The 26,029-nt window shown below is 37.3% G+C and overlaps 1 protein-coding gene across 9 annotated transcripts in view; it reads right to left on the bottom strand.

Annotated features, from left to right (window-relative positions):
* Positions 1-26,029, bottom strand: part of RPS6KA3 (ribosomal protein S6 kinase A3) — a 79,510-nt gene that overhangs the window by 43,813 nt on the left and 9,668 nt on the right. For 8 of the 9 annotated variants that reach the window (XR_007510264.1, XM_049834726.1, XM_049834725.1 and 5 more), the window contains one exon: positions 23,502-23,558. Coding sequence is in view for 8 of the 9 variants with exons in the window: in XM_049834726.1 (XP_049690683.1) it covers positions 23,502-23,558 (57 nt within the window). In the remaining variant the exon portion in view is untranslated. Of the gene's footprint in view, positions 1-12,409; positions 12,561-23,501; positions 23,559-26,029 lie in introns of those variants that run through there. The other variant, XM_049834730.1, reaches the window with a different exon arrangement.

The raw sequence follows: 26,029 nt of genomic DNA, 5'->3' as shown, positions 1-26,029 counted from the left end.
AGAGGAAAAGAGTGGAATAAATTTGCGTTAGTGGTGCATCTTCCTAAAATGTTTATAAATTCACAATATGTTGAAAAATCCCAGAGCTACTGATACATGCTCCCACATGTAGATAAAAAACACTGAGCAATGCTCTTTGCGTAATTAAGACACACACACAAAAACTGCATCTGTTACAAAAGGTAGTATTAGTTTAGAAATGATGTGGCTTCAACTTTTAGGCATGCATCAGAATTCGGACAGTAACAGAGCTGACAAATGAAGTCAGCAATTCCCAAGCTTTTGTGCTTAGGCCCATATTGTTCGGTTCATAATTTCCATTCCAGATTCAAAACCCGTTAGTGGAAACAAATCTTCTTAAGAATTTAGTCCTCTTAAAGCACACCTAGAGTGCATCAAATGGACCAGATCTCTTAGGAAAGCCCTCCTTTTTAACACTTGAATGAGGACCGCTATGCTGCAGCGATGCTAATGCTCACCTTTATAAGACAGTGTAAAACTCAAGACATTTCCCCACAAAGCAGCACAGCCTCCACCCCCACTTCAGCAGCAACAAACTCTCCATCCCGCCACTGAGAAAATTCCGGAGAGGAAGAGAATCTCATTGCCTCTCTTCTTGAGGAGAGTCTATTCCATAAAAGCTGTGAGTCTTGAGCATTTCCCGTTCTATGAGAAACCAGTCACCAGAAAGCTCTAAAGGGCAGTGAATCTTCTAGTCTTTTTGCGCTCTGCACTTACTTCAGTGTTTTCTGCACAGAATTTGAAGATTCCCTGGAAAAGCAACATCCTGCCACTTCAGAACTTATCAGCAACTGTTCAAAAGTAGGTAAAAAACTGCATTCTTATCAATGTCATCTGAAGAACGATCTAGGCACTACACACAATCCAACCTAAGCAGCAGTGACTGTAAGTTAACTTACATAACGCAAATCTACTAGCTACAATTGCAACTTTTTGTGCATTCTCTTTCTATTCCTTCTATGGGCTACAGTGAATAAAATAAATCTGAGAATACTTTTCCTCTACATAATGAGGAAGTCTCAGATCTATTTAACAGAATCACAGAGTGAGGTTGGAAGGCACCTCTGGAGGTCATCTCATCCAACCCCCCTGCTCAAGCAGGGCCACCTACAGCTGGTTGCCCAGAACCATGTCCAGGCAGCTTTTGAATATTTCCAAGGATGAAGACTCCACAACCTCCCTGGACAACTTGTACCAGGACTCAGTCACCCTCACAGTGAAAAAGTATTTCCTGATGTTCAGAGGGAACCTCCTGTGTTTCAGTTTGTGCCCATTGCTTCTGGTCCTGTCACTGGGCACCACTGAAGAGAACCTGGCTCTGTCCTCTTTGCACACTCCCTGCAGGTTGGTCAAACATGATTTCACCTTTGTGAATCCATGCTGACTAACCCCAGTTACCTTTTTGTCCTTTGTGTACATGGAAATGGTTTCCAGGATTAGTTGTTCCATCACCTTCCCAGGGATCAAGGTGTGGCTGACCATCCTCTCGTTCCCTGGGGTCCTCCTTCTTGCCCTTTTTGAAGGTAGGAGTGACATTTGCTTTCCTTCAGTCCTCAGGCACCTGGATCGTTGGATCAAGAGTGGCCTCGCAACGGCATCTGCCAGGTCCCTCAGCACTCATGTGCATCCTATCAGGGCCCACAGACTTGTGTACGCCGTTTGCTCAAGTATTCTCTAACCCGACCCTTTTCCACCAAGGGTATGCCTTCCTTGCTCCAGACCTTCCCTTTATCTATATTGCACCAAAATATGCACTACTTAGTTCTAGTGACGGGGGAGCAGAGGCAGTGTTCTAAAGCTGTGCTTCCAAAGCACTAATTTATATATTCTTCAAGCATTCTGCAAAATTTATGTGCATGAATTATTGCTGAAAGTATCCTTTTGTGTCTGGTCATCTCAGGACCATGTATAAGTGCACAGTAACTGACCATACACGTCAGCATGCTCCAACACATGCTTCTCCCAGATCAACATCTCTCTTTCAAAAGATTCTTTTTTTTAAAAGATTCCAATCAAAGTTGGAAACAAACTGCATGTAACAAATCTTGAGCATGTCTATGTGTGAGTGTGCACATATATAAAAAAATTTCCAACGTACACTTTGGAATAACACACAGAACTTCCTGGCAACTTTTAAAATCAGAAAGTGAAAAAAGATATTTTATTGTACAGAACTTGGATTTGTCTTGGGTGTTCTAAAAACTAAGATGACCAATAAGGATAGGTGTCAGTTTCCAGTGTAAGACACCCAAAATTTTGCATGCATGTATGCTGTGTACTACTCCTAATAAACCTAAACTCCTTCTTCCTTTCAGGAGAAAATGCTACCATCATTGACTCAAGGCTGAATCTTTACAGACTTTGAAAGAAATATTGATTCCTTCTACTTGTCAAAGGAATTATTTGCTGGTGGACATCTTATTTTCGTCTTTTAAATTAGTATATGATCTGTTGGATTACATACTACTTAAACCATCCACTGCAATCCTGGAGAATCCCAGGAGAGCAATAGCACAGTAGAACAGATCACCAAGTACACATTACTTCGGATACTTTGATCCATTTCTGCTTAGCTGTTTTGTCTATTAGCTCCCTGGCAATCTTGGGAAAGTAAAAAATGTGTGAAACAGAACTTCCTCAAATATTTTTGTTAGATAACAGATTCAGGGACAAAAAGCGATCAGGTGGACACATTGCTTTAAAAGCATCACAAAAAGTAATAAAAACAAGAAATGAAACAGAAAAGATATTAACTTGTTCTCTATACACAAACAAAAATTATTTTTGAATGCAATGCAATTATTATGCCACCAACTTTCCAGTGGTTATTTTGGGCACACTCTAAAAAAAACCCCAAACCACCACTTCACATGCCTGATACTAAGTGGATATTCCCAGTCTTCACAGTTTCTCAGGGTTCAGATACTCCTGACTCCTTGTACAGTGGACCTAGTACAACTCTGTATTCCAACAAAATGGAACTCAGATCTTACTGTACTTTAGTAGCTTGTCTGTAACACAGGGTTGAGAGCAAGATTTATGATGAATAGTTACCCACAAATTTGCAGTTTCCTTTTCTGACATAATTGCCGAATGTTTGTTATTTTAACCTAAACAGTATTTTGCAAATGCAGTTAAAAATACAAAAGCGAAGCCTTTTATAGAAATGAAAATTATATACAGAAGTAATCAACCCTCACTGTACCCACTATCTACGTGAATTAAAATACAAGCCTTTCACACTGTAAAAAGAGATCTCTCTCAGCCAACTGCACCAATTACATTAGCTGATAGATGTCATCTTACAGTAAAAGCTGGAAGAGAAGCCAGCCGTTCAGTCTGGTACTGAATTTGTCTTAAGCTCCACCTCTGATGATTCCTCAATATTTGGAAAAAACATTTGTCCCATGTGATGAATTCAAATTAAATGAGATTATGTATAGGGTGCTGAAAAACTCAGGTTCTCCTCTCCTTCCTTCCGCTCCCTGACAACTTTCACACCACTATAGACACTCACTCGCCAGCGATCTGGCCATTGCAATGGTGCATTCTTTTCCCCAGTTATAACTACACCCTACTGCCCGTATTTTATTTCTATTGTTTATAAGCTTGGAAAGCTCCCTTTTCTCAAGCCTTATACTGCAGCAATGACTAAATAAGAGTCCCAAGACATAATTTTTTTTTCTAGCCACATGGCTCTCTAAGGCCTTCTTCACGCTAGAAAGTAAAACTGTCACAGAAAGTCACATTTAAAAAAAAAACAAAACAAACAAAACTGTGTTAGTCAACTTAAAGTGGTTGCTACTGGCTTCCGTTATCCTGAAGCTAAATATAGACGACAAGGAAACAAACAGAAGGTAACATTACTCTGAGTTTCCTTAACAGTATAATAGTGTGAAATCAACACTGGCCTAGAAGGGAAGTGAGTGACAAACAAGTTTGTGTACGAATTTAAACACCACTATTTCAGAATAACTTCCTGTACTGATACAGTTTGCAAGTCACAACTATTCCGGTCAGTAAGTATCTCAGTATAAGTAAGCTTTTAGTAATGTACCTCACAATACTTGCCTATGCACAGGAACGCACACATACATAGGAAAGAACACTAAATGGACTATATTCCACAGACAAAACAAGCCTAAAAGAGAAAAGCTAAAAGCACCATGGATGACTAATTTTTCTCTTTAGGAATCAGCTACAAATTAGAATAGGAAATATGCTTGTCAGGAGAAAAAAAAAAAAGGATACACACCTTCTAGGGAAGGAGTGAAAAAAACCAATTTAACCATTATGAGGCTATAAAAATAATAGCCTAATCATGTTGCTGGAAAAATTCCATATTTTAGGTACTTAACAATCACTAAATACTCACTTTTGTCCTAGTAATTGACTTTATGTGAATTTCTTTTATGTTCACTTTTTAATTCAAGGCTAAATTAACTCTGCTGTAACATAAAATACTTGTATACTTGTATCCGTTTGAGATCTTATTACAGGAACAACTATTAGATAATGTATTAAAAGGAAACTGGACTTCATACCCTAAAGGAAGTAGAAGCAGAAGAGTCTTAGTAGGTAAGTATTTCTCAGCAGTAACAAAAAAGCCCAGAAAAGCAAGAGAAAAATGTGAGTTTATCTATACATAGAATCTTCCGTAATTTATCCTTCAGATTTCTGAATTTCCAGTAGGAGATCTGAAAACAGTTCCGAGCTTAAAGTAAGTGGCCCGTGCACAGCTAGGTGGCATAACACACTGCTTGCTTTACACAGATGAGCTTACCTGCACATTTTTTTTCTGAGTGATATGTTCCAGGGAGAACTGAAAAGCTGGTGTAGAGCTAGTAAACTGGGCTCTGAACTGCTAAGAGAGCTGCCAGTATCATCCACAATACCATTCCGATTGTTCTCGCAGGTTTGTAATTACCACTTCTTTTATTACTCCTAATAACTCCAATCTTCTTACAGATTGATTTTATTTTCTAATCATGAATACAGCAGCAAAAAGAATACATACCCTTCTACCTCTAAATTCCAACTCCTGAAGATAAAGTGACAGTGCTATGAAGGGAAAAACAAGTAAAAGGGGTCCGAGAGAGAATTCTGGAGTCTTGAGCTTAAACCATCTGTGGACACTTTAGGAGAGGGTTGCCACACATGCACTTACAACAACCAAGTATTGCGAGTGCCATACGAGATATACTCTTATGACACAACCTAAATCTGATAAATTTAAAAAATACAATAAACACTCATTAGAATTTAAATAGCACCTCAAAAAATAGAAGCATTCTAAGTCTACACATTTTATATAAAAAGGACAGAGAAACAACCAACTAAAGATTAAAATCATTAAAAAAACAATTTCAAACGTATGCTCTGACACTGACAAAATAATCCACAAGGAAAAAGCTCTGAATCATCTAAATAGATGGCACAGGATCAGATTTATGCTCTTACTCGTAACAGGAAGAGGAAGGCTATCCCGAGTAAGGAACATTAGCACATCCAAACACCATAGGGGTCCTGCTGCACCTAACATTCTCAGTTTCAGGTTCTTGAATAAATGCATAAGCCCAGTGTCAACATGCACAATGACAACTGCTTGACAAAAAAATTCTGAAACACTGGGACAGAAACAGGGAATTCAACAAGAAAGTTACCCTACTCTCAAAGACGTGCAAGAATTAGGTGTGAATTAACTTAAACAGAACATCAAAGAATAAGCTGGTATGTGACGTATGGAATGCTTACTTAGGAAAGATGTCCCCAGAAGACAGATTCCTCCTTTTCTGGGTACTCAAAATTATGTGAATATGAAGAGAAATAGTTTAAACACTTAAGTCTTTATGATAGCATATTTTAGATAACAGGTTTTAAAAAAGAAATTAGTTTGTCAGCTTCACAATGATAGACAAAGATCTGAGCACGCACTCTTCAATATACTGAAAGTGTAAGTTAAAATTATGATACGATTACACTAAAGGGAAAAAGCAGCAGCTATCTAAAAAATGTAGTTTAACAGCAATAATAATAATAAGGGAATGGTATATTTAAATTGTTCCTACACATAGGTGACATCTAATGAGTGTAAAGTCATGAAGTGACATAAAACTGGAAAGGTAAGAAAAAAAAAAACCAAAACCAGGGAAACATTTACAGCTTAAGACATCCAAAGCATTCAGGTCAAATGGAATGTGGCTCAAAGTAAACTAGCCCCATCCTGAACAGAAACACTGACTGCATCATCTCTGTTGTCAGCTTCAGTGAAATTAAACTGAAATCAGATGTAATACAGGAAAAGCAAGATATCCAAAAGTAAGATATCTAACAAAGATATGTGTGCACAACAAGATTTGGGGCAAGGAGGTTTCATTGGATTATAACAGTGTGGTACTTTAAAAATATATTTGTGGTCAACTATACACAGTATAACTGGCAGTTTAATTTTTATAACATCAAGAGCAAAGATAAGTATGTGCAGTATATGCTACGAGTACCTATAGATTAAGGCTTTTTGAAAGAACATTCCATTTATTTTTAACATGCTAAAAGACTTCAAAAGGCTTGACGTTACATTTTTGATGGCTCTGATGCCTGTTATAGTAGAAAATGGGTGTTCTTATTTGATGACAAAAAAGGGAATAAAAGCAGTTAAAGGCTAAACAAAATAAATGGCTCCTTCACGATACCTAAATTTCACCTGGAAGCTTCTAACTAACTCTGAAACAGATTTCTGAGAAAATTCTCTTTATAAAAAAAGTTCAAACACGGATTTAGGAAACCCCAGAAATTCTTATTGTGAGATATGTGATGAATAACTGTATCCTATCTCGAGTCCTTTGCATCAGGAAGGGGATATTAAAGATAACACACAACATCCGTATTCCGTTAATAAGAGACAGAAGTGACTGCAAAACAAGGTTGCATGTTCACTTTCCCATGAAATGAATACGACCTAGATGTAGGTGAAAATCTCCTCAGTGCAGTGAATTTCAGCTGGCAGATGACTAAGCACTGATCAAAGAACTTTCCCTCTGCACACTTGCTGGCTATATGATATGAAATGTATCAAGAAATACAACACCAAACCTGTAACATCTGAATAAAAGGTTTCATGGTGAGAGAAAGTAAAAGGCCACATACCAAACCCTCCTGCATCTCACGGAGATGGAAAATATTTCATAACTGACATAAAAAAGGAACAAGGATAAAATATTAACCCTCACACTCATTTTAAATAAAACCTCTGAATTTTACGACATGATTGCTGGACAAAAAAATACCATAGTATGTTTGCTTTTGGAATTGAGAAGCAACTTGCCTCTCAGTAGGGCTTTTAAGTAAACTGTACTTTTCTAATAGGAGGCACAGATGGCCAGGACAGACATGGCGATACATACTCAAGTTCATCAAAACCCAGCAGGAGGGAAATCTGGCATATGCAACAAATCCTTAGACAGGTCCTGTATTAAAAAAAAAGTTCTTCCTGGACAGCAAACATTGTTGACATGCTGACCAAAAACTGTAAAAGGGGGGTTAAGACTTTGACTTAAGGTAAACATTGGATAAACAGATTAACAAATTTTAATCTCAATGAATAATTAAAATCTGTTCTAACACCTAAACCAGGTTAAGTAACTACTGGAGGAATTAACTCATATGCTGATACTCCTGGTTCCAACATTACCCAGGTTTCACCTTTATCTGTTAATTCTGTACTGCTCTTAACAGAGTTAAGAGGGTACAATCAGAAGCATCTTCTATAGTTACTTACAGACTTAGTTAGGACTTAATTTTCCCCTTAAGATAAGTAAGGGTTTGTTCAGATTTTTCACTGTGAAGCCACCTTCCAGCTCCTGGTCTTGTAAGGTCTTCTCCGAATAAATTTTTATTTTTAATACTTGATTTTTAATGTTATTTTGGAAGCCCTTGCATCCCTGCTAGACACAGCAACAATGGACTGATTTTATGCTGCCTATAGAGCAAGAGCCCGATACTACTCTTAGCCACAATCTTCCTGCCTTGACCTACAGAGACGGCAATTGCTAAGGCACCGACCGTGAGGCTGTGTTCAGGTGAGCATTCAGTGGCATTGCTAGTCCTTTCAGAGTCACTGCCTGCCAAAGTCAAGTCACTCCCCTAACTTGTGCAAGATTTTTTTGTGCCTAATACACAATTTAGCATTTAACTGTGCCAATATTAGTATTTTTAACACTCCTTCTGAACGGACACTATTAATATATTAAGAAATGGTGGCGGGATCCCACCAGAAATTCTTCCAGGAACTGTTTTGTGAATATTTTCCATTTAAAATAACATTTTAAAATGGATTAGAATGTGTTTTATATATTTGTTTTGTATAGTGATAATTTACACGTAAGAAACAGCCAGAATCACCATTAGGAAAGTTCACAATTCTGGAATTTCAACTTCCATTCAGACAGGAACCAGAATGAGAGAAAAAAAATAAATCTTTCTTCTAGTTTTAATCACAACAACTAAGTCAGCTCTATATTGCCAGTATTGGTGAATACCCCCCTCAAACACCAGCCATCTTTCAAGGTAAGACAACAGCCCTAAAATAAATTTTAGCATTAAGTTTCTGAAATAAAGATACAAATATTTCAACAGTATTAAAGTGCAATCCTTTTCCTATAAGACAGGTAATGGTAATTTCTATCAGTGCAAAGGACATTTCATAGTGTACTTCCCCTTAACACTTTCAGCTGCACCCAATGAATTTTAAGTTATCCAACAAACTCACTGCTGTGTCAGTTTATTCTATTGACCATACAATTTTCAAAAAAGCGAATCCAATGGATAAAGAGCCAATTGCCATCTTCTTTTCCACTTGAAAGTTGAGCAGCAGAAAAAATACTGGTTTTATCAGTTCTCATTTGTTAGCATTAGGTATGCAGCTACATAGATTTTTCCATTTCTGTTACGGAAGTAGCAGCTTTGTTTTCACCCCCCTCAATATCTTTTTCAGGAATGTTTTGCTTCCTCTAGACAAATGCACGTTCTTAAGGCACATGCACATTCAGTACAAGTGAAGATAAGGCTGAAAACAGAAAAATGGATTCCCCAGCAAGTTACTTAACACTGCTCCAACCACGGTTGCAGGTTTCCCTTTACTACTTTGTTAGCCTTCACTGTATTTATCAGAGCTCAGCTGGTCATTGCTGTATTTGGCAAAACATTTTTCTGTCACAGGCAGAATAAAGTGGATTCCCACAATCAAATGAAACCACTTCTGAAATACTGACTATGATATTAAACCTTGGTGCTGAAGTTACATAAAGCAGTTATGTCCTGTAAGGACAGTAAGCTTATTGGATATCAAGTGATTTTAAAAGGATGACTCAATGTTGGCACAGTTCCCCAGCTCATATACATAATTTCCTTTTCCTCCCCTCCCTTGAGTCAGGAAGTCTCCTAGATGCATTTTTACTTTCCCAAGTTGTTATGAGTGTAGGATGAATTTTCAGTATTACCTGAACAAATAAAACCCATACGAGCTATGCTTTTTGAAGTAAAAAAGAGCCAACAAACTGAAAACCAATTACTTTTACATTTTGTATGAGGGCTTATGGAAATCTTTATTAAGATAAAAATGGGAGTTAAAAATGTGAGGAGTGCACCAGTCTAGGTGTTTTTAAGTATCTCAGGCACATTCTATATACATTCATACATTCTATACTCATTCTACGCCTACCTTTAAATTCAAAACTGCCTTTAAAAAAAAAAAAGTAAATTCAATGTCCAACAAGCATTTCACAATCTCCCATTACTTCACTAAGCAATGTTAGTGATCTAAACCATGGAACAAAAACCATTCCTTATATTTGTGACTAACATTCAATTTGAGTCACTTAAAAGAACTAAAGATTACTTAAATGCTCATACACAAACAATTGTTCTAAAAAGCTGATTAAAAATGCTCCTTTTGAAGTAGCAATTATTCTAATACAACAAAAACCAAAGCACTACCATGCATAAAATGAAGTCAAGCTGACTTAAGAATATTCGGCGTATGTTGTCTGGTTTACACGAGTACCACAGAAAAGCAAGAATAGAGCAGGAGTATGTCCTAGTTAACATGGACATTTAAAGTCGGAAATGTAGCTTTCCACAATTTATGTCTTTGCTTGTTTTTAAAAGGTGGAAAAACTTACACTTTCAGCTGATATCAAATTACTTGTTGCAGATGGCATCTATTGTTTTACCTGACAGAAAATAAGATTTCCTAAAAGCAAACTCTATTTGCAAATGTTTAGTTTCAGGGTTTTTAAATTTAGTCTTAAATTGTTAAGTCTTTAAGAGAAAAACAATGCATAGACAGAATGAAGAAAAATCACTGTATTTGTTCCTTACTGTCTATACTTTCTACCCTTTTCCATTCCTGGCTTCCTGCTACAACAGCTCTGAGATCTAGAAGGATGCCTATGTCCACACCTGTTCCAGGTAGCCAACTCACTCACACAAAGAAGACTGCAGACCTGGTTACTGAGACTAAACTCCTCCCATTCTTTTGGTGTTCTAGATGAAGCAAGACAGGAGTGTGAAGAATGAGTCATGTCCCAGAGCAAGAAGTCAAGGATAGATGAGGCCCCTTACATCTACACGGCTGGTCAGGCTGGGAGGATAATTATGGAGATGCTTTCCCTCCTCAGAACAAAAATACAAAGGTCAGGACAGAAGTAGGACTCTACTCCTTCCTTCCCAAAGGAACTGTGAGCACTTGGTTGTTTAGCAGGTAAAGCTGAGGAATTCCTGTAAGCATTTCAAAAGCTCAATGTTGGTCACCAAGAGCAGTTTTGTAATGCAGTTCTCTTCTGATCAAACAACGCAAAATTATCTCATGAACTAGACTGTGCATGTCAGCATTGGAAAAAAATACTCACTGGGTGGAACTTTCATTTCCCAGTAATTTTGATATGAGTTTTGTTCCTACTTTGTAAGCACTAACATTTCAGAGCATTGCAATTAAAAAAATAATTCAAAGTTAAAAAAAAATAAAAATCAATTATTAAAAAAATATCCACGAGCACATTCAGCACTAATCTATGAAAGCTATGTTTCCTATTTAATTGAGAAAATATTCTAAGAATACTCTAAAATTTATATGGGCTGAAAACCCTTAAGTTTGGTCTGCACTGCCTAGTGTTTTAAAATCAACAATGTTAAAGACAATATAATCAAGCTGCCATAAGTAGATAAAACGTCAGGTTTTTTAATCAGAGACTTCTAAGAAATACCTTTCATGTTGCCTGTGGAAAAGAACTGTAATTCAGGACTAGGAGTTGATAGATGTTTATTTTACAAGGCTTTAAATTAAAAAACCTGTACATAATGCAGCCTAAGTTCTATTGTTTTGCATGCATGTCTCGTTTTAGTGTTTCAGTTATGGGAAACAAATTCAATTTCATTTTCTAGCACATGTTGCGAAGTTTAAACAAGTACATAGACTAGTAGGTGTTAAATTACTATCCCTTTTATTTACAAATTACCAGAGCTGTTTCACTTAATATGTTAAGACAGTACAAAAGAAGGTTATTGTTTTGTTGGTTTTTTTTCACTGAAAACTATTTGCAGACTTAACAGCAAGAGAAACATGAAAAGTGATTTGAGTTTCAACAACAAAGTGCTCTGTCACATTGCATGTTTACATATATTGTTAAATAGTTTGCAAAACAGTGCTTGGGATAATACAGTTCTCCACTAGAAATTTTTCTCAACCTAAAAAAACCCTTTTATGTTTAAATATATGCTTAACAACAAGACAAATTACACCAATTAAATGTCTGCTATGACTAAATTATCATTTAAAAGTTGAAATAACCGTAACATTAACTGTAACACAAGCAGGCGCATCACTACTCTTAATATTGTTTTCAGAAGTAAATTTAAGATATTAATAAGCGTGAGTTATTTTAACTGTCACTCCACACATAACCATATTTTACAGTTTAAAGTACTATATGAAAATGTAACTCTTAAAATAACCACTAAGTATTAATTTTAAACATACAAATATTTTTAATAAAACTAGACTCTCAGTGAGGAAACTTAACATACAGCTAAGCTCATACATTTCTGGAGGAAAAAAAAAAAGTAAGTTTTACAGTATTTACATATAGGTAAATTTCCCAATAAAGCTAAATTATCAACAGGTACCTTAGAAACTTCTACAAAATATGAGCCCACCACAAACTCTTTTTTTTTTTTTTTTTTTTTTTTTTAAAGAAAATACAAAAGGCTTTTTATACAAACAGCACTCTTCCCAAAGCAGTGAAAGACTAAAATTACTTTGAAATTAGAAGTTTAATTGAAATAAAATTTCCCCTTTTCCCCCTGGTTCTTTTGAATAAGAAACTAAGCTCACCCGAATAGAACGAACACGTAGAGCCAGAAACTTAAACATGACTTAAGAAACCATGATGTTTAGATTTTCTGACTGAGCGATCATAAGTCTAGCAGGGAAGACCAACCCTGGCGTTTTTGCTGTGACCAGCTGTTCCGGCAATTAGAAAATTTCCTGTCAGGCAAGTCAGACACAGTTGGGGGGTGGGGAGAGAGAAGCGGGGGGGGGGGGGGGGGTGTGTGGACTGTATAAAAAAAAAAAAAAGAAAGACACTGATTTCCCCCCACCCCACCCCCCATGGTAAAGAAAAACTGGGCAGCAGTGGTACTCATGCTGCTGATGCTGTAGAGATCAGCACAGGAAACTTAAGCAGATTGCCTGATAGCAACATGCTGTTGCAGATGTTATTTATTCCTGGTTCCCAGAAAAGAACAAAAAAGATCAACATCTATTTCACAAATCGTGCTACTATGCAACACACTTCACTAGTTAAGCAGAATAGCAACTATTTTAAGTCCTACATGAGATAATTGTATTTTCATGAATTTTTACTTAATTTCACAAAATATTTTAACATATCATGTATCACTACTTTTTAGACTTCAATGTAGAGAATGCAGTATGCGTATGCTTAATGACTATTTTTATTTACTAGAGTTGTTAGAGGACCAAACTGACGTTGCACATAGCCCTTTGAAATCCTGCACATAGAAAATGCTACACAGATGTTATAGAGGTTAGGCCAAGACAGACTGCAGAAATTATTTCAATTGGATCGCCCAGCTTGAATGTCTGACATATGCACCAATATTATACTGCTTTGTAGAGAGTGAAAAATTTCTTAAAGTAATAAAAATACCTAAGCTTTCTTTCAATGTTTAAAAAAAACCCTTCAAATGTTTCTAAGAATTAGAATTCAATCTAATTACTTTGAACAGCTAGAGATGAAGTTTTTAATTTTCTGAATATTGACAGCATCTTCAGCTTTTTTGATATTTATTAAAATCACTGAATGACACAGTGCATGCTCCATTAAAATACAGAGCAAGACTGTTTTTCTTCAAGCAATGAACAAATAAATAAAGGCAAGTAACAACATCTAGTCAAAGGCATATACAAGTTCTCAGCTATAAACAGATCCAGGTGATTCCATTTAGTGTCTCTGTACCAAAGGAAACATATAGCAAAATACCATACTTCTTCCTGCACAAGACATTAGAACAAACAAACCCTCCAAACTACCCCCTTTGATTGGGTTCTAACAAATATCTGGATTACTGCAATTTTTTTTAGATTTTTATTCCTCTTCAGAAGGCAAAGCCAGTAATTTATTTAAGTGACAGAATATGTTGCTTCTATCTCTATTACCACATCCTGGCTGTCTGCAGTATCGGTTTCTAACTTTGCCTTTAAAACCTGGATTATACGGCTCCCCAGCATGAGCAAAGACCCTCTTGCCCAAATGCAGAGATGAAATAAAGACCCTGGCTTTATCAGGACCCCTCAAGCAAAAATGTGCCTTTTTTGTGTTCTCTTGTACTCCTCTGGGTCTTTATTTATGTCACTTCCTCGGGGACAGTTCTTTCAAATGCTATGTACTGAATATACACAATTATTATTATAGATTACACAGGGATTCAGTAACTACTACTACTACACCTTGAGTCCTCAATTACAATGTACTTTTTACAGTCTTACAGTGTTATTTATAGCCTTCTTGGAAGAAACAGTGTCTACTACAACAGCAGTAACACAGCATGAAAAGAGATTTGGTATTTGTTTCGGGATAAGCAAAGCTTCTTGAACACAAGGAGGTTACTGCAACACAAGGATTTCAAGTATTTCATAAAATTACTTCAAGTACAAAAATTACTTGAAGCTTTCCACTCTTCAATTGTTTTAAACCTCCAGCTACTTCCCCCTCAAAACTGAAATATCTCGAAAACTGCAGTTTAACAGCAATATAGTTGTTTACACTTTGAAGACTTAAAACAAATTTAAATAAATAAATGGGAGACCATCCAAACGCTCTGCCTTACCTTGTCAAGAACACGTATGAATGCATAAAAGCAGAGTGAGCAGTAGTCTCCAGATCGCTAAATTAAATTCTACGGTAGCAAGGAGAGCGAAAAGCAGAAATGGAGAGTAAGTGGTAAGACCTACACTAACTACAATGTTCTTTAAAGATGAAAAGATACTGTGGGTAAATAAGCATTTTCTTCTCTTTTTGCTGTAAGGGCATGAGTGTATTCTGCTGCAGATAAGCTGTATCTCCTAAGGGTGACAGGAATAAGGCATTTCAACCGCAACATTTGTACAATTACTGACTACTGCTCTCCCAAACCTTTTATGTGACCTCCCAATGAAGTACAAAGCACAATGTTCAGGGGTCAGCGGGGTTACTTCACAACAATAGTTCTCCTATAACTGGCATGGGTCTGCAGCAGGTGGAAGAAATTTCTTGTGTTCTGGGAGAATAAAGCCTGCATGGTTCCCAAAGAGCACTACCAGCCAACCAGAAACATTAAGATATATGCTACATAATTCATTTTGAGAATCTCTAAGAAAAGAGCTTGCCCTTTTAAATATTCCTTCGTATGAGGAGACAGGTTAGAGGGCAGCAATCCCCAACAGGGAAGTCTGTGATAACAAGGACAAGTTGCTCCAGCAAATTGCTCCCCTTACCTCAAAGTCCTTGATAAAGATTTGTATTATGCATGTTTACCACGAAACACAACTGCCTCCAAAACAAAAGGGATTTGCTATGCCCGTCAGTGACCGTTCTGTCAATTGCAGAACTCCACTTGCACAATGCATTTCCTCCTCCAGTACAGAAATATAAAGTGAGCTCATCTCCCATCTTCCCCTCCTCTTCTTTTAAATTGGATGCTCTGAATTTTCAAAAATGAAGAGAAAATGTCATCAGACTTGCTGTCCAGACATTCAAGAGAATGGGGCTCACAGCCGCCACAGATAGCAGGAGCACGGAAGGATGCTGGAGGAACCCTCAAAGCAGTATAGAACATGAGGGAATCCACAGCTTTGATTAATTAAAACGTACACACCACAGTGGGATGCTCACTTTTACACATAACCAGAAAAAGTTGAAGCATTTCATTTAAGTGGAGTCCATTAGGTGGACTGACAATCTTCCTATACTGTCAGTCCGAGAAGTATAATAATGCAAATTAAGTCTTTATGCTGCTAGACAAGCAAGGCTCTGTAGTACAGATTGCCTTCAATTATCTGGAAAAAACAAAGATGGAGTACACAAAAGGAATGAAAAGCCCTCATTTGATGAAGGTCAACAGTTGAGGAACAGAGCGCTACTTTTTGGAGTTTTCAGAAGCTGAATAATATACTTCTTTTCATAATAAATATGTTTGTATAGCCAAAGAAGCAATATTCTATTAATCAGGGGGTGTGGCAGTTTCCATCTGCTAGTTTACAGGCTTTTCAGGGCTACCATCTGTTTTCTCTTCATGTAACAAGTAAGCAGCTTGACTTCTAATGTTGCTTACACTCTCAAATTACTCAATTTTCTGACCAAGATCCAGACAGCATGCTGCACCTAAGACACTAAGTGCGAAATAAGCCACTCAGAAAATCCATTAGAAGACATCAGTGCAAGAGTTTTGCTGTAATCTTTCCTCAACACCTGATGACATCTTGGGGGAAAAAAATAATCCATGGCTTGCCTTCTTTATATGGATTTGATATCCAACAGTTAACATCTCAGACTAAAAGCTTTGCACTGTTTAGAAGGATGCTGTAATTTCTTATGCAAGGACCACCAAGTCCATTCTTACACAGGTAAGATGCATGCACTTCACTTTAAGTTTCTAGCAAAATTCATCCAAGTTGCAGCACAGCACAGTGCTTTGGAAGATAATGAACTTCCAATTTCACTACATTAGAGAGAAAAAAAAAAAAGGAATTCTGCCTTTACAGAGGAAAATCTGGGCATTAAGAAGGTAATAACTGGATTCAAAATTTACAGACATAAATGGTTTGCTTGGGAAACTTATTTGTTCAAGAATCAAGTTATTTGATTGTAAAATAGAACTAAATACATGTATATGTATGTTTAACTATATTTAGTAGAATACTTTAGAAGGAATGTAAGAATTATGGACCACCTTAAACTCCGAGTTCAGTATTTGTAACCCAGGTTGTTTCCTTCACTCCATTACATAGTGGACACTGTCTCATTATATGGCCAGGTTATCGGCTGGCTTTAACAGAACGATGACTTCATAACAAAGAACATGGTGTTATACCGAATTATGTAATATTATGGTTTCAAACAATTGCATTGTTATGGCTGTAAAGAAAGCTTCCTCAGTTTGATTTCCATATAAACAGGCCATAATCACACATTCAAGAATGCGTAAGCAATGTGAAAAGAATAACCTGACTGTATACCTCATCTTTCAAAACTGCAAAAACATTAAATTGTCACTGGTTTACTACTGATAAGGTATACAAGTGGCTGTTTCAGCTAAAATTAAGTATCAGTCTGTAAAAAATGAGAAATCCCAAACTCAGTGGTCTACAAATACTTGTGAACCCAAACTTTTCTGTAAAATTTAAGAAATTCTAGCTATGTCTTACAACCTGTACTACAGAGCCAAAAACTTATGTCAAAAAACTGACAAAAATACACACACAGAAAATGGAAATGTAAAGGTTACACCAGCAAAAGGAAAACAAACATATCAAAACAATCACAGAAATATGTTTGTTGTCATGTTAACACACGATTATTCTTTTAATAGGAAACTGTTACTGAGCACCCAAACAGCAACAACCAAAAGAAGTTTGGAGCAGTCCCGAAACAGTGCTTCAACCTGCCAAAATGCAAAGTTTTTGAAACTAAGAGTTCTCACTAGTACAATGCTATAACATTAAAAATCAAGGTGAAACTAAAAATCAGCAAAAGCCTCTCCCAAATGTTTTAAAATCTAAACATTTCTCAGTTTAATTATGCCTTTTTTTTTTTTCTGAATTATTTCATTTTAACATTCTTATCTTTCATTATTTTCATGGGTGGTGACACAACAAACAAGATTACCCCAGATTACTCCGGTTTTAGTATTATTGCCTGAGTGACAGGGGGCTGTTTTGCCCATGACTAAGTGATCTCCCTGTCCTTACCTCAACACCTCCCTGCCTGCCCTCCCGAGGTTGACCAGTGTTTTATAGAATCATGGTAAATTGCACAGTATACGTTCACGTACAATACAGAATCTCAACATTATTACTACGTATAATTGGCTGATCAAGTTCAGTATTTTGCCGAAGAGACTATATGGTCCACATACTTCAAATTATTTTTCTAACGTATCTTAAAGCCTTTTCTAAGATCACACTTTCCTTACAAACTCTTCTATTAAAACACTGATTGAGAAGACAAAGGTCATAATTTTCATCTCTTCTGACTGCAAACAGATGTTTTATTTAAATTCTACTAAGGAAAAATAAATGAAAAACTCATTTTTAACTACTGACTTTTTCTTTGCAAGCATTTCTTACACTACCTTTTGACTACCCACTGACTACAGTCTTACTTAGCTTTGTTATATATTTTTAGTAACAGGATGACAGCTACTGACATTTAGTTCATCATCATCCAGATCAGCATATTTTAATATACTGCTTTATACTTTAATTCTTCTTATTTAAAAGTGGGGTTTTGTTTAAAGTTTTACCAAAGCATACAAGAGGTGTAACAATATTACCCAACCACCTCCATTGGAGAGAGAGTTTACTTTTTCATCCCAGTTGGTTGAGCCTGAATAGGTTCCACCCCTGCCTGTACTGAAAAAAGTAATCTTCAGTCCTAGCAGGTTACCAAAAAGAAAAATACATGAGTTTTTCTGCAATTTACAAAGTATTACGAGAACAACTTTTCACAAATTTTTGGAACCTAGTATTTTTGTATGTTTATTATTATGCTTAAACTTACGTAGAGTGTGATGGTAATACAGTTGTATTAAGTGTTTTAACAGCTAAATTGAATCCACGTAACAGAACATAACAAAGAACACAGCACACATGATATGCTCTTCACATATATACAAAATGGGAAGCTACTTGCTGGACTAGCTGTAGTTTCTGGTTAGATTTAACTAGTAAAGCATGCATCATGATTGTAAGAGCTCAAAACAATTAATTTGCTCAGTTCATTTACTCAATCTCTATTGACACAGAGCTACAGAAAGCAACAGTAGACAGTACAAGAGTGAGAAAGGCAGCAAATAAAAGGCTTTAAAAATAGCTTCACCTCTTTCAGTAATGTTCACTTAAGCTTTTGCATTAGGTCAAGCTTCAGCCAGTTGTTTACTTGTTCTTACATTTATTTCCTGCTGGACCCAGATCATCTGAGATGTATCAGCTAAAAAATGTGACAGCAAGCTATAGAGTCAGATATAACCAGTATAGTCATTGTAATAAAACTAGAACACTGAATGGTTCCTCTTTTAAGAGGAGCGAGACTTTTAACCATACAGCATCTTGGACTCCTCAGAAACAGATATGTACCATTATAGCTCCTGCTTTTCTTAAAACAAACTACCAAATTTGAATCAAAGCTCTGCAACTCAGACTCTCCTGGCAATTAACTTTACTTTTGACCAAAAGAAAAGGGATGTTAAAAAAAAAAAAAAAAAAAAAGGAAATTTATCTTTTGATATGCAGAATACTAGAGACTTCCTATGTAGATAGAACTGTTAGGCTTAAATATTTATTTTAAATTTCTTATCTAATTTGCATTATCAGCACGCTAGCCAAACACTTAACACAGCAAAAAGATGCAGTATTTCAAGTTTTCACCTGTCTCTATCTCCACAGAACTATAGCAACTCACTATCTTGAACCTGCATCCCTTACCTACTGAAATATTTTGTCTTCTTACCTCATGTGCTAGTACACGCTAGGCCTGTTTACTCTCGTGTCCTCAGTTACAGCTGAGAAATTTCATAAATTGCCAGTGACCACATAAGTGCTCTAAGTCCATTTCAGTGCAAAGTTAAACAGAAGAACTTAAATGAGTTTCAGTGGTATCTTGCACCAAAACAAATATGAAGCACTGAAAGAATATCACATCCCAGCTGATGCAGTATTTTATTAGCTGACAGACAGCAAAGGCTAGCTTCCAGCTATAACTGACTGAGCAGCCGTAGTCATTTTTTGTTAAAAAAAACAACTCTACATTATTTTATATCATTATTCACAACTTTTTACTCACCACAACCCAGAAATAAATGCAAAATAGGTTCCTAAAATACCGGTCTGAGGCATTAAAAAGCTAAAAAATTCTTAACTAAGTAGCTCAAGCATGACAGAAAGAGTATTAGAGAAATGTTTTAATTTTTTGATGGTCATACTGTGTTAAAATGGGTTGCTCCCAAAAAAAGCAGCAGTTTGGGAATGTCGGAAGAAAATACAGGAAACTACTTGTAAGTAATCCTGCAGTTATCAAATACTGAAAGAGAAATTTGATAGTTGCGGTGGGTTAACCTTGGCTAGCTGGCAGACACCCATCCAGCCACCCTCTCACTCCCCCTCCTCAACAGGGCAGGGGGAAAAAATAAGGTGAAGAAAAGCTCATGGGTGAAGATAAGAATAGGGAGATCGCTCACCAATTACCATCATGGGCAAAACAGTCTCAACTTGGGGAAAATTTATTTAATTTATTGCCAATTAAAAATAGAGTAGGATCATGAGAAACAAGGACAAAACTAAAACCACCTTTCCTCCCACCATCCCCTTCTTCTCAGGCTCAACTTCACTCCTTTGTTCCCTGCTCTTCTACCTCCTCCCCCGCAAGCAGCGCCGGTGGGATGGGGAACGGGAATTGCAGTCAGCTTGTCTGCACACTGTCTGCTGCTGCTTCTTCACAGTTTTGCCCTGCTCTAGCGTGGCTCCTTCTCATGAGCTACAGTTCTTCAAACTGCTCCAGTGTGGGTCCTTTCCATGGAGCCCGGTTCTTCAGGCACAGACTGCTCCAGCGTGGGTCCCCCGTGGGGTCACAAGTCCTGCCAGCAAACCTGCTCCAGCGTGGGCTCCTCTCTACACAGGTCCTGCCAGGAGCCTGCTCCAGCGTGGGCTTCCCATGGCATCACTGCCATCTTCGGGCATCCCCCTGCTCTGGCGTGGGGTCCTCTCTCCCCGGGCTGCAGGTGGAGATCTGCTCCCCCGAGGACCTCCCTGGGCTGCAGGGGGACAGCCTGCCTCACCGTGGTCTTCCCCACGGGCTGCAGGGGAATCTCTGCTCCGGCGCCAGGAGCATCTCCTCCCCTCCTTCTGCACTGACCTGGGGGTCTGCAGGGCTGTTGCTCTCACATGTTCTCACTCCTTACTCTCACAGCTGCTGCACAGGGTTTTTTTACACTTTTGCAAGCATGTTAACACAGAGGCATGCCACCAGCGTAGTTGACAGTCTCCATTTTGGAGCCAGCTGAAACTGGCTCTGTCTGACATGGTGGGTCGCCCCCCCACTACTGAAACCTTGTAATGTAAACCCAATACAATAGATAAAGAATACAATTTTAGCAGATAAACACAAAACAAAAAAGCTCATAGGAAGAGGGTGAAGTTACAGACTCAAAACAAGGAAATTATCATCAAGCAAGGACACTAGTCAGAATAAATTAACAAACCAAACCCAAACTGAACACTTTACCAAAAAGAGATGTTCTAGTTCAAACAAGAATTCAACTAAGCACTATAGTCTGTGTTATGCAGAATATTAGAACAAATTATCTCCTTCTGGTGTTGCCTTCTAACCGCATAAATACTGTTCCTTTCTTACTCTTTAACACTGCACTGCTTTAGTCATCTGTCAGCCCTTGCCTTATTTCTTCATCCTGTTGTTAAAGACAGCAGACCCTTGTGTTTTCTGAGGAAGAACCAAGAGCAGATATATAGTGCAGACTTTTAATCTCCTAATTTTCATATCAGCTTAAGAGCTACATCTGTTACTGGTATGTTTGAAGACAAGCATAGAAAAGGCAACTCCACTCATTATCTAAACTGCCTCTGTCCACAACTTCAGCAGAGAGAGAAACTGCTATGGCATTGCAATTATATCCATGCTGCAAACATGTTTCCATGCTGGAAACAGCTTTGACCTTCTAATCACAAGCTGAAGTCTGCACAATATGCAATACAGCACACGAACTCTAAACTCCAACAAAACGTGGAGCTGAAAAATTGTGTTTTATTGGTAAGGCCATTTATCGCCAGGCTTAACAGTCAGCTAGTACTCTCTGACACAAAAGTACAACTACTAAAGTTGCCTTCATGTCTGAGAAAAAGTCACAGGCATCACAATAAGAAACCTGAACTCACTGGTACCTTCACATTATGAAATATTGTAAACTGCAAGTTTGACATGAAGGTAAGGAACTTAAACAAATTATCAATGAACCTTCCTGACTCTGATCTTCTCTTTAGCAGCAATCTCCATTTTCAAGAAGCCTGGGTGAAGAATTCCTTTGATTAATGCCTCTCAATTACAAGAGCAATGGAAACTAGCTTCACAGTCCTTCCTCACCCTTGATCTTCCCCTGAAAGACTACTGAAAGCTGAAAGCAGAAAGGAATATGAGATATGAGCTTTTAGAATATACAGATAACTGAAATTTTAAAAAGTTATGGGGAATGAAGAAAAAAGGGATAGGTATCCGTTTTTTTGCATTCACTGGCTAGTTCAAGCTCAGAGTGACCACTCTACTCCTATGTGTGATTCACAGTGCATTAGTTCATGGCTCTCTAATGCTTACTGTCCAGATCTGATTTACAGCAAACACTCAAGATCTACATTAATAGTTCAGCCTCTGCCTTTGGCTGTTGCATCACTATGAAAATTTCACTAAGCACGTTTCAGCATTTAGCATCTTATCTGAGGCAGGGAAGGGGTCTTAAGTCACCTTCTAAATCGATACCTACAGCTATCATCTTTGAGTATCTCCATGCAAACATTTCTGAAGCCCTTAACTTTGTCAGCTCTGAACCAATGAACAGAATTAGCATCACAAGAGGAAAGGTGGAATCCACATCAACAGAGGAAAGACTTAAGAAATGCCTGGGCCTCAATGGAGGCAATAGCTTTGCTATTCTTGAATGCACTCCAGTGTGACACATCTAAACTTTTCAACAGGAAGCCCAGGAAGAGGACCTAGAACTTTGTATCTTGGTTTCTTGGTTCTGTGGAAAAAGGGAGTAGAAAGAATGTTCCAGGCTAATGAAGATTTATTATGCAAGTAACCTAGTTTTACACAGGTCAATAAGGAAAATAAGAAATTACTAATGCTAACAACAAAAAGGGCACAGACAGATACTGCCAAGAAATCTCATGACAGTATGGAAAAACAAAGGTGCTGGCTGCTGTTACATGTTGCTTATCAAAATAGAAGGGGAAAAGCTATGGTGCATGCTCCCATGCTGAAAGAATCATATTTCATACAGTAAGCGCACATGCGTCTGCAACTGAATCTGTGTGGAATTTAACCATGAGATAATCCTTTGTTGTGACATGACCACAAATGAAACTTAATTATTAATAAAACATACTTTTTAGATGTAAAATATTTTCACCTATTCACTGATGAGACTAACAGAAGCCGATGGAAGCGCTTTGCTTGCTGGCACTAGGAAAAGTGGACAGTAAAAAAGAACTACATGTTTTCAAGGTTTGCTAAGGTAAGAAAAGAGGTGCTCAACCTCCCTTCCTATTCAGGAATACTCTAACTAGCCACATCTTACTATCAAACCTTCTCACTCTCCAAGCCAATTATAACTTCTACCATATTCAGCTTTGTGCTTTCCACAGGAAAGCCCACCTCATAGTAGAAATACTAGGGAGAGCCTATATCGTACAAAAATTACTACGGAAAGCATAAAAGTTCATCAGAACAAATAGTAGGATACAGAACCAGACAAGTCAGTGAGAAAGAATTTATCTCAAAAATCTTAGGATCCTAGACTGCACCTCAAGTCTAGTAAACCTAAACAACAAAACATTAGTGGCAAACTGCCTGTAAATTAAGTGATATCAGTGTGCTACAATATTGTCCCATCTATCTTTATTACAACCATCTTTTACTCACAGTTTGTGGGTTGATATCATCTTCTCCCATAGGTTCATCCACAATTTGCTGTCCATTCTGTAAGAAACAGACACAGCAAGTTACTAGAAATGCTGAATACAAGTACAGAGGTAAATACATTGTCAGTGTACTTTTACAACATGCTACCGTACAGGATCAAGTGTTCTCTTCTCCATATTCTATAAAAAAAAAAAAAAGTCACTGAAAGTAAACACAGAAGACTGCTTATTGCTGGCATGCAATGCCACTCTGGCTTTAACCCTCATGTATTATCAAACTGGATGAAGTCACCGTACGAAATATATAAAACAATCTAGCATTTGAAGCCTTACTACTACACAGCTAGATGTTATTTTCCCACTGCTACAACTTCAGCAAAAGAGTTAAAGCTGATTAAGACTGAACAGCAAAAAGCCACAACCAAGAACAGATAAACAGGTTATTCCTAAGAGCAGGACCTTATGTAGCAAGTCAGTCCTTACTCTACCATGACTACTTCAAGAACATTTATAACTAGAGTATAACCTTATAAAAACTATGAACACAATGCTAATTTTATTATCCAGCATTTACTACCTTCTGTACTTTTCTAAGGACTATTCTAACAAGCCAGACAGAAATAGATTTTTGAATTTGAAATTTACCCATAAAGATTTTAAAAAAGCTTAAATACCTTGTTGGTCAACAAACGCTTTCTTTTCCTCATCAGTGTTCGTATAATCGGAGAATTTCTAAGACACACTTTACCCAGAAAGACTTAGAATGACCTTGCTTACACAACAAGCATGAATATTAGCAAGTTGTAGGAAAAATATGTATTTTCTAATTTACGATATGGGCTATCACCTGGGGGATTAATACTTAGTTTGCTCTTAAAGTTTAAAAGCAATTCAATATGATTTTAGAAACAAATGAGAAACATTTAAAAATGGTTACATTTTTGATTACCACTGGAGGCAGAATTTAAGTTCATTTGTGCATTGCTTCTCTAAAGAACACAAAGCCTAATTAATCTATTTTTTCGGAACTTAATTTACTTAAAATAAAGTTACATGCATGTATGGATAGATATATTCTAGATGTCAGGAAGTTAATAAAAGCTGCTCAGAGATTCAGAGATTTGAGCTTCCTTCTACACCTTCCTTCCCACAGTTCAGTTTTTCAGCAGACTTCTTGTGTGGAACCTTCCTAGCATTTTTCTGTAACAACTTCTGATTAATATAGTCTTCCAGCTTACACATGGCTGGAGGAGAATCTTCTATATGAAGTGACAGATTAAATCCTAACCACTTATGAATTCTAATTTTCAAACATGGCAAATACATTGAATGTTCAACCTCTGTTTTTAAAAAGGCTCTGATCTTTAACCTCGTTGACTTTTTTCAACATTATATCAGTCCACCAGGAAAAACACAGCAAAGTTTTGCAACACAAATGAACTGTTTTGTACAATCTGGTTTTCCTGTTTAATTCTGCATTGCTTTCACTTACTTTTCAGTTGAATTCAAGCAATGCATTCCAAACACACTTTATTGGAACTAGGAACAAACTCAAGAAATCAGCATGTGCGCCATGCTGTCATGTCTGAGCCAGATCACTGGATTAGCAAGATCTTTTTAAATAGGTCTACCCAAGCAATCATTATGCTAAAGGAATCACTGGATGGTAGAACCTGTTTTTCTCAGAACAGTCTGAGCCATGTAAGGTAAAGAAGAATATGTATATATGATTTATGGTTTGCTGGTATATGATACTATTAAATGGAAAGCAGCTGTGTATTCAGAAAGTCTACAAAGCGTACTGCCTTTCTTTAGGAGTTAAAATGTAAAGCCAAAAGGTTCCTATTGGAAGTGGCAATATTTAAACCACTGTGGAGTGAGGAGGTCAGCAGCATGCTTAAGAGGTGAGCGAATGAAACAGGTTCTGTTTTGCTGGGCGTACACTCCCTCCAGTATTTAAATAGAAGCAAAGACATGTCTCAGTGACATAACAGATTGGGACTAGATACAATAGTCTGATGAATACAGAATAGGAGAAGGCTGGATTTATCTTTCACATGTACAGATTGGTTTAATTCAAAGACAGAGACTCCAGACCTTGATTATTCTTCGTAACTGCACTCCTCCCATAGTGGGACACTAAGGAAGCAGAATGGATCAAAGATCTGGTTATTTCCAGTACTCTGTCTCCAAAAGTAGAATATATTTCAGATGAAAGCACAAGAGAACTATAAGAAAAATAACAGAAAAGGTCCACAGAAAGTTTCTACTTACACCTAAGCACATCAGCAATCAATTTACCCCATGAAAGGAGGGTATACAAGCCTCATAAAGGTAACCTACAAAATGCTCATCCAATCCACTCAAACTCCGCCTCCTATTCCGTTTTCCAGCAGAAAGAGTCATGTTTAGTTAGCTACAAATCTGACTCCCAAAAGCTTTTAAGCCTGTTGCCACATTTCACTAAATTAGTAGAAATCAGCTTAAACACAGCTGGGTTCCAGCAGTTTTCCTGAAGTCACATGGACA

Source organism: Accipiter gentilis, chromosome 32, assembly GCF_929443795.1.
Source record: "Accipiter gentilis chromosome 32, bAccGen1.1, whole genome shotgun sequence".
Classification (NCBI taxonomy): domain Eukaryota; kingdom Metazoa; phylum Chordata; class Aves; order Accipitriformes; family Accipitridae; genus Astur; species Astur gentilis.
The sequence above is the reverse complement of the archived record's forward strand: the minus strand, read 5'-3'. Positions and strand labels throughout refer to the sequence as shown.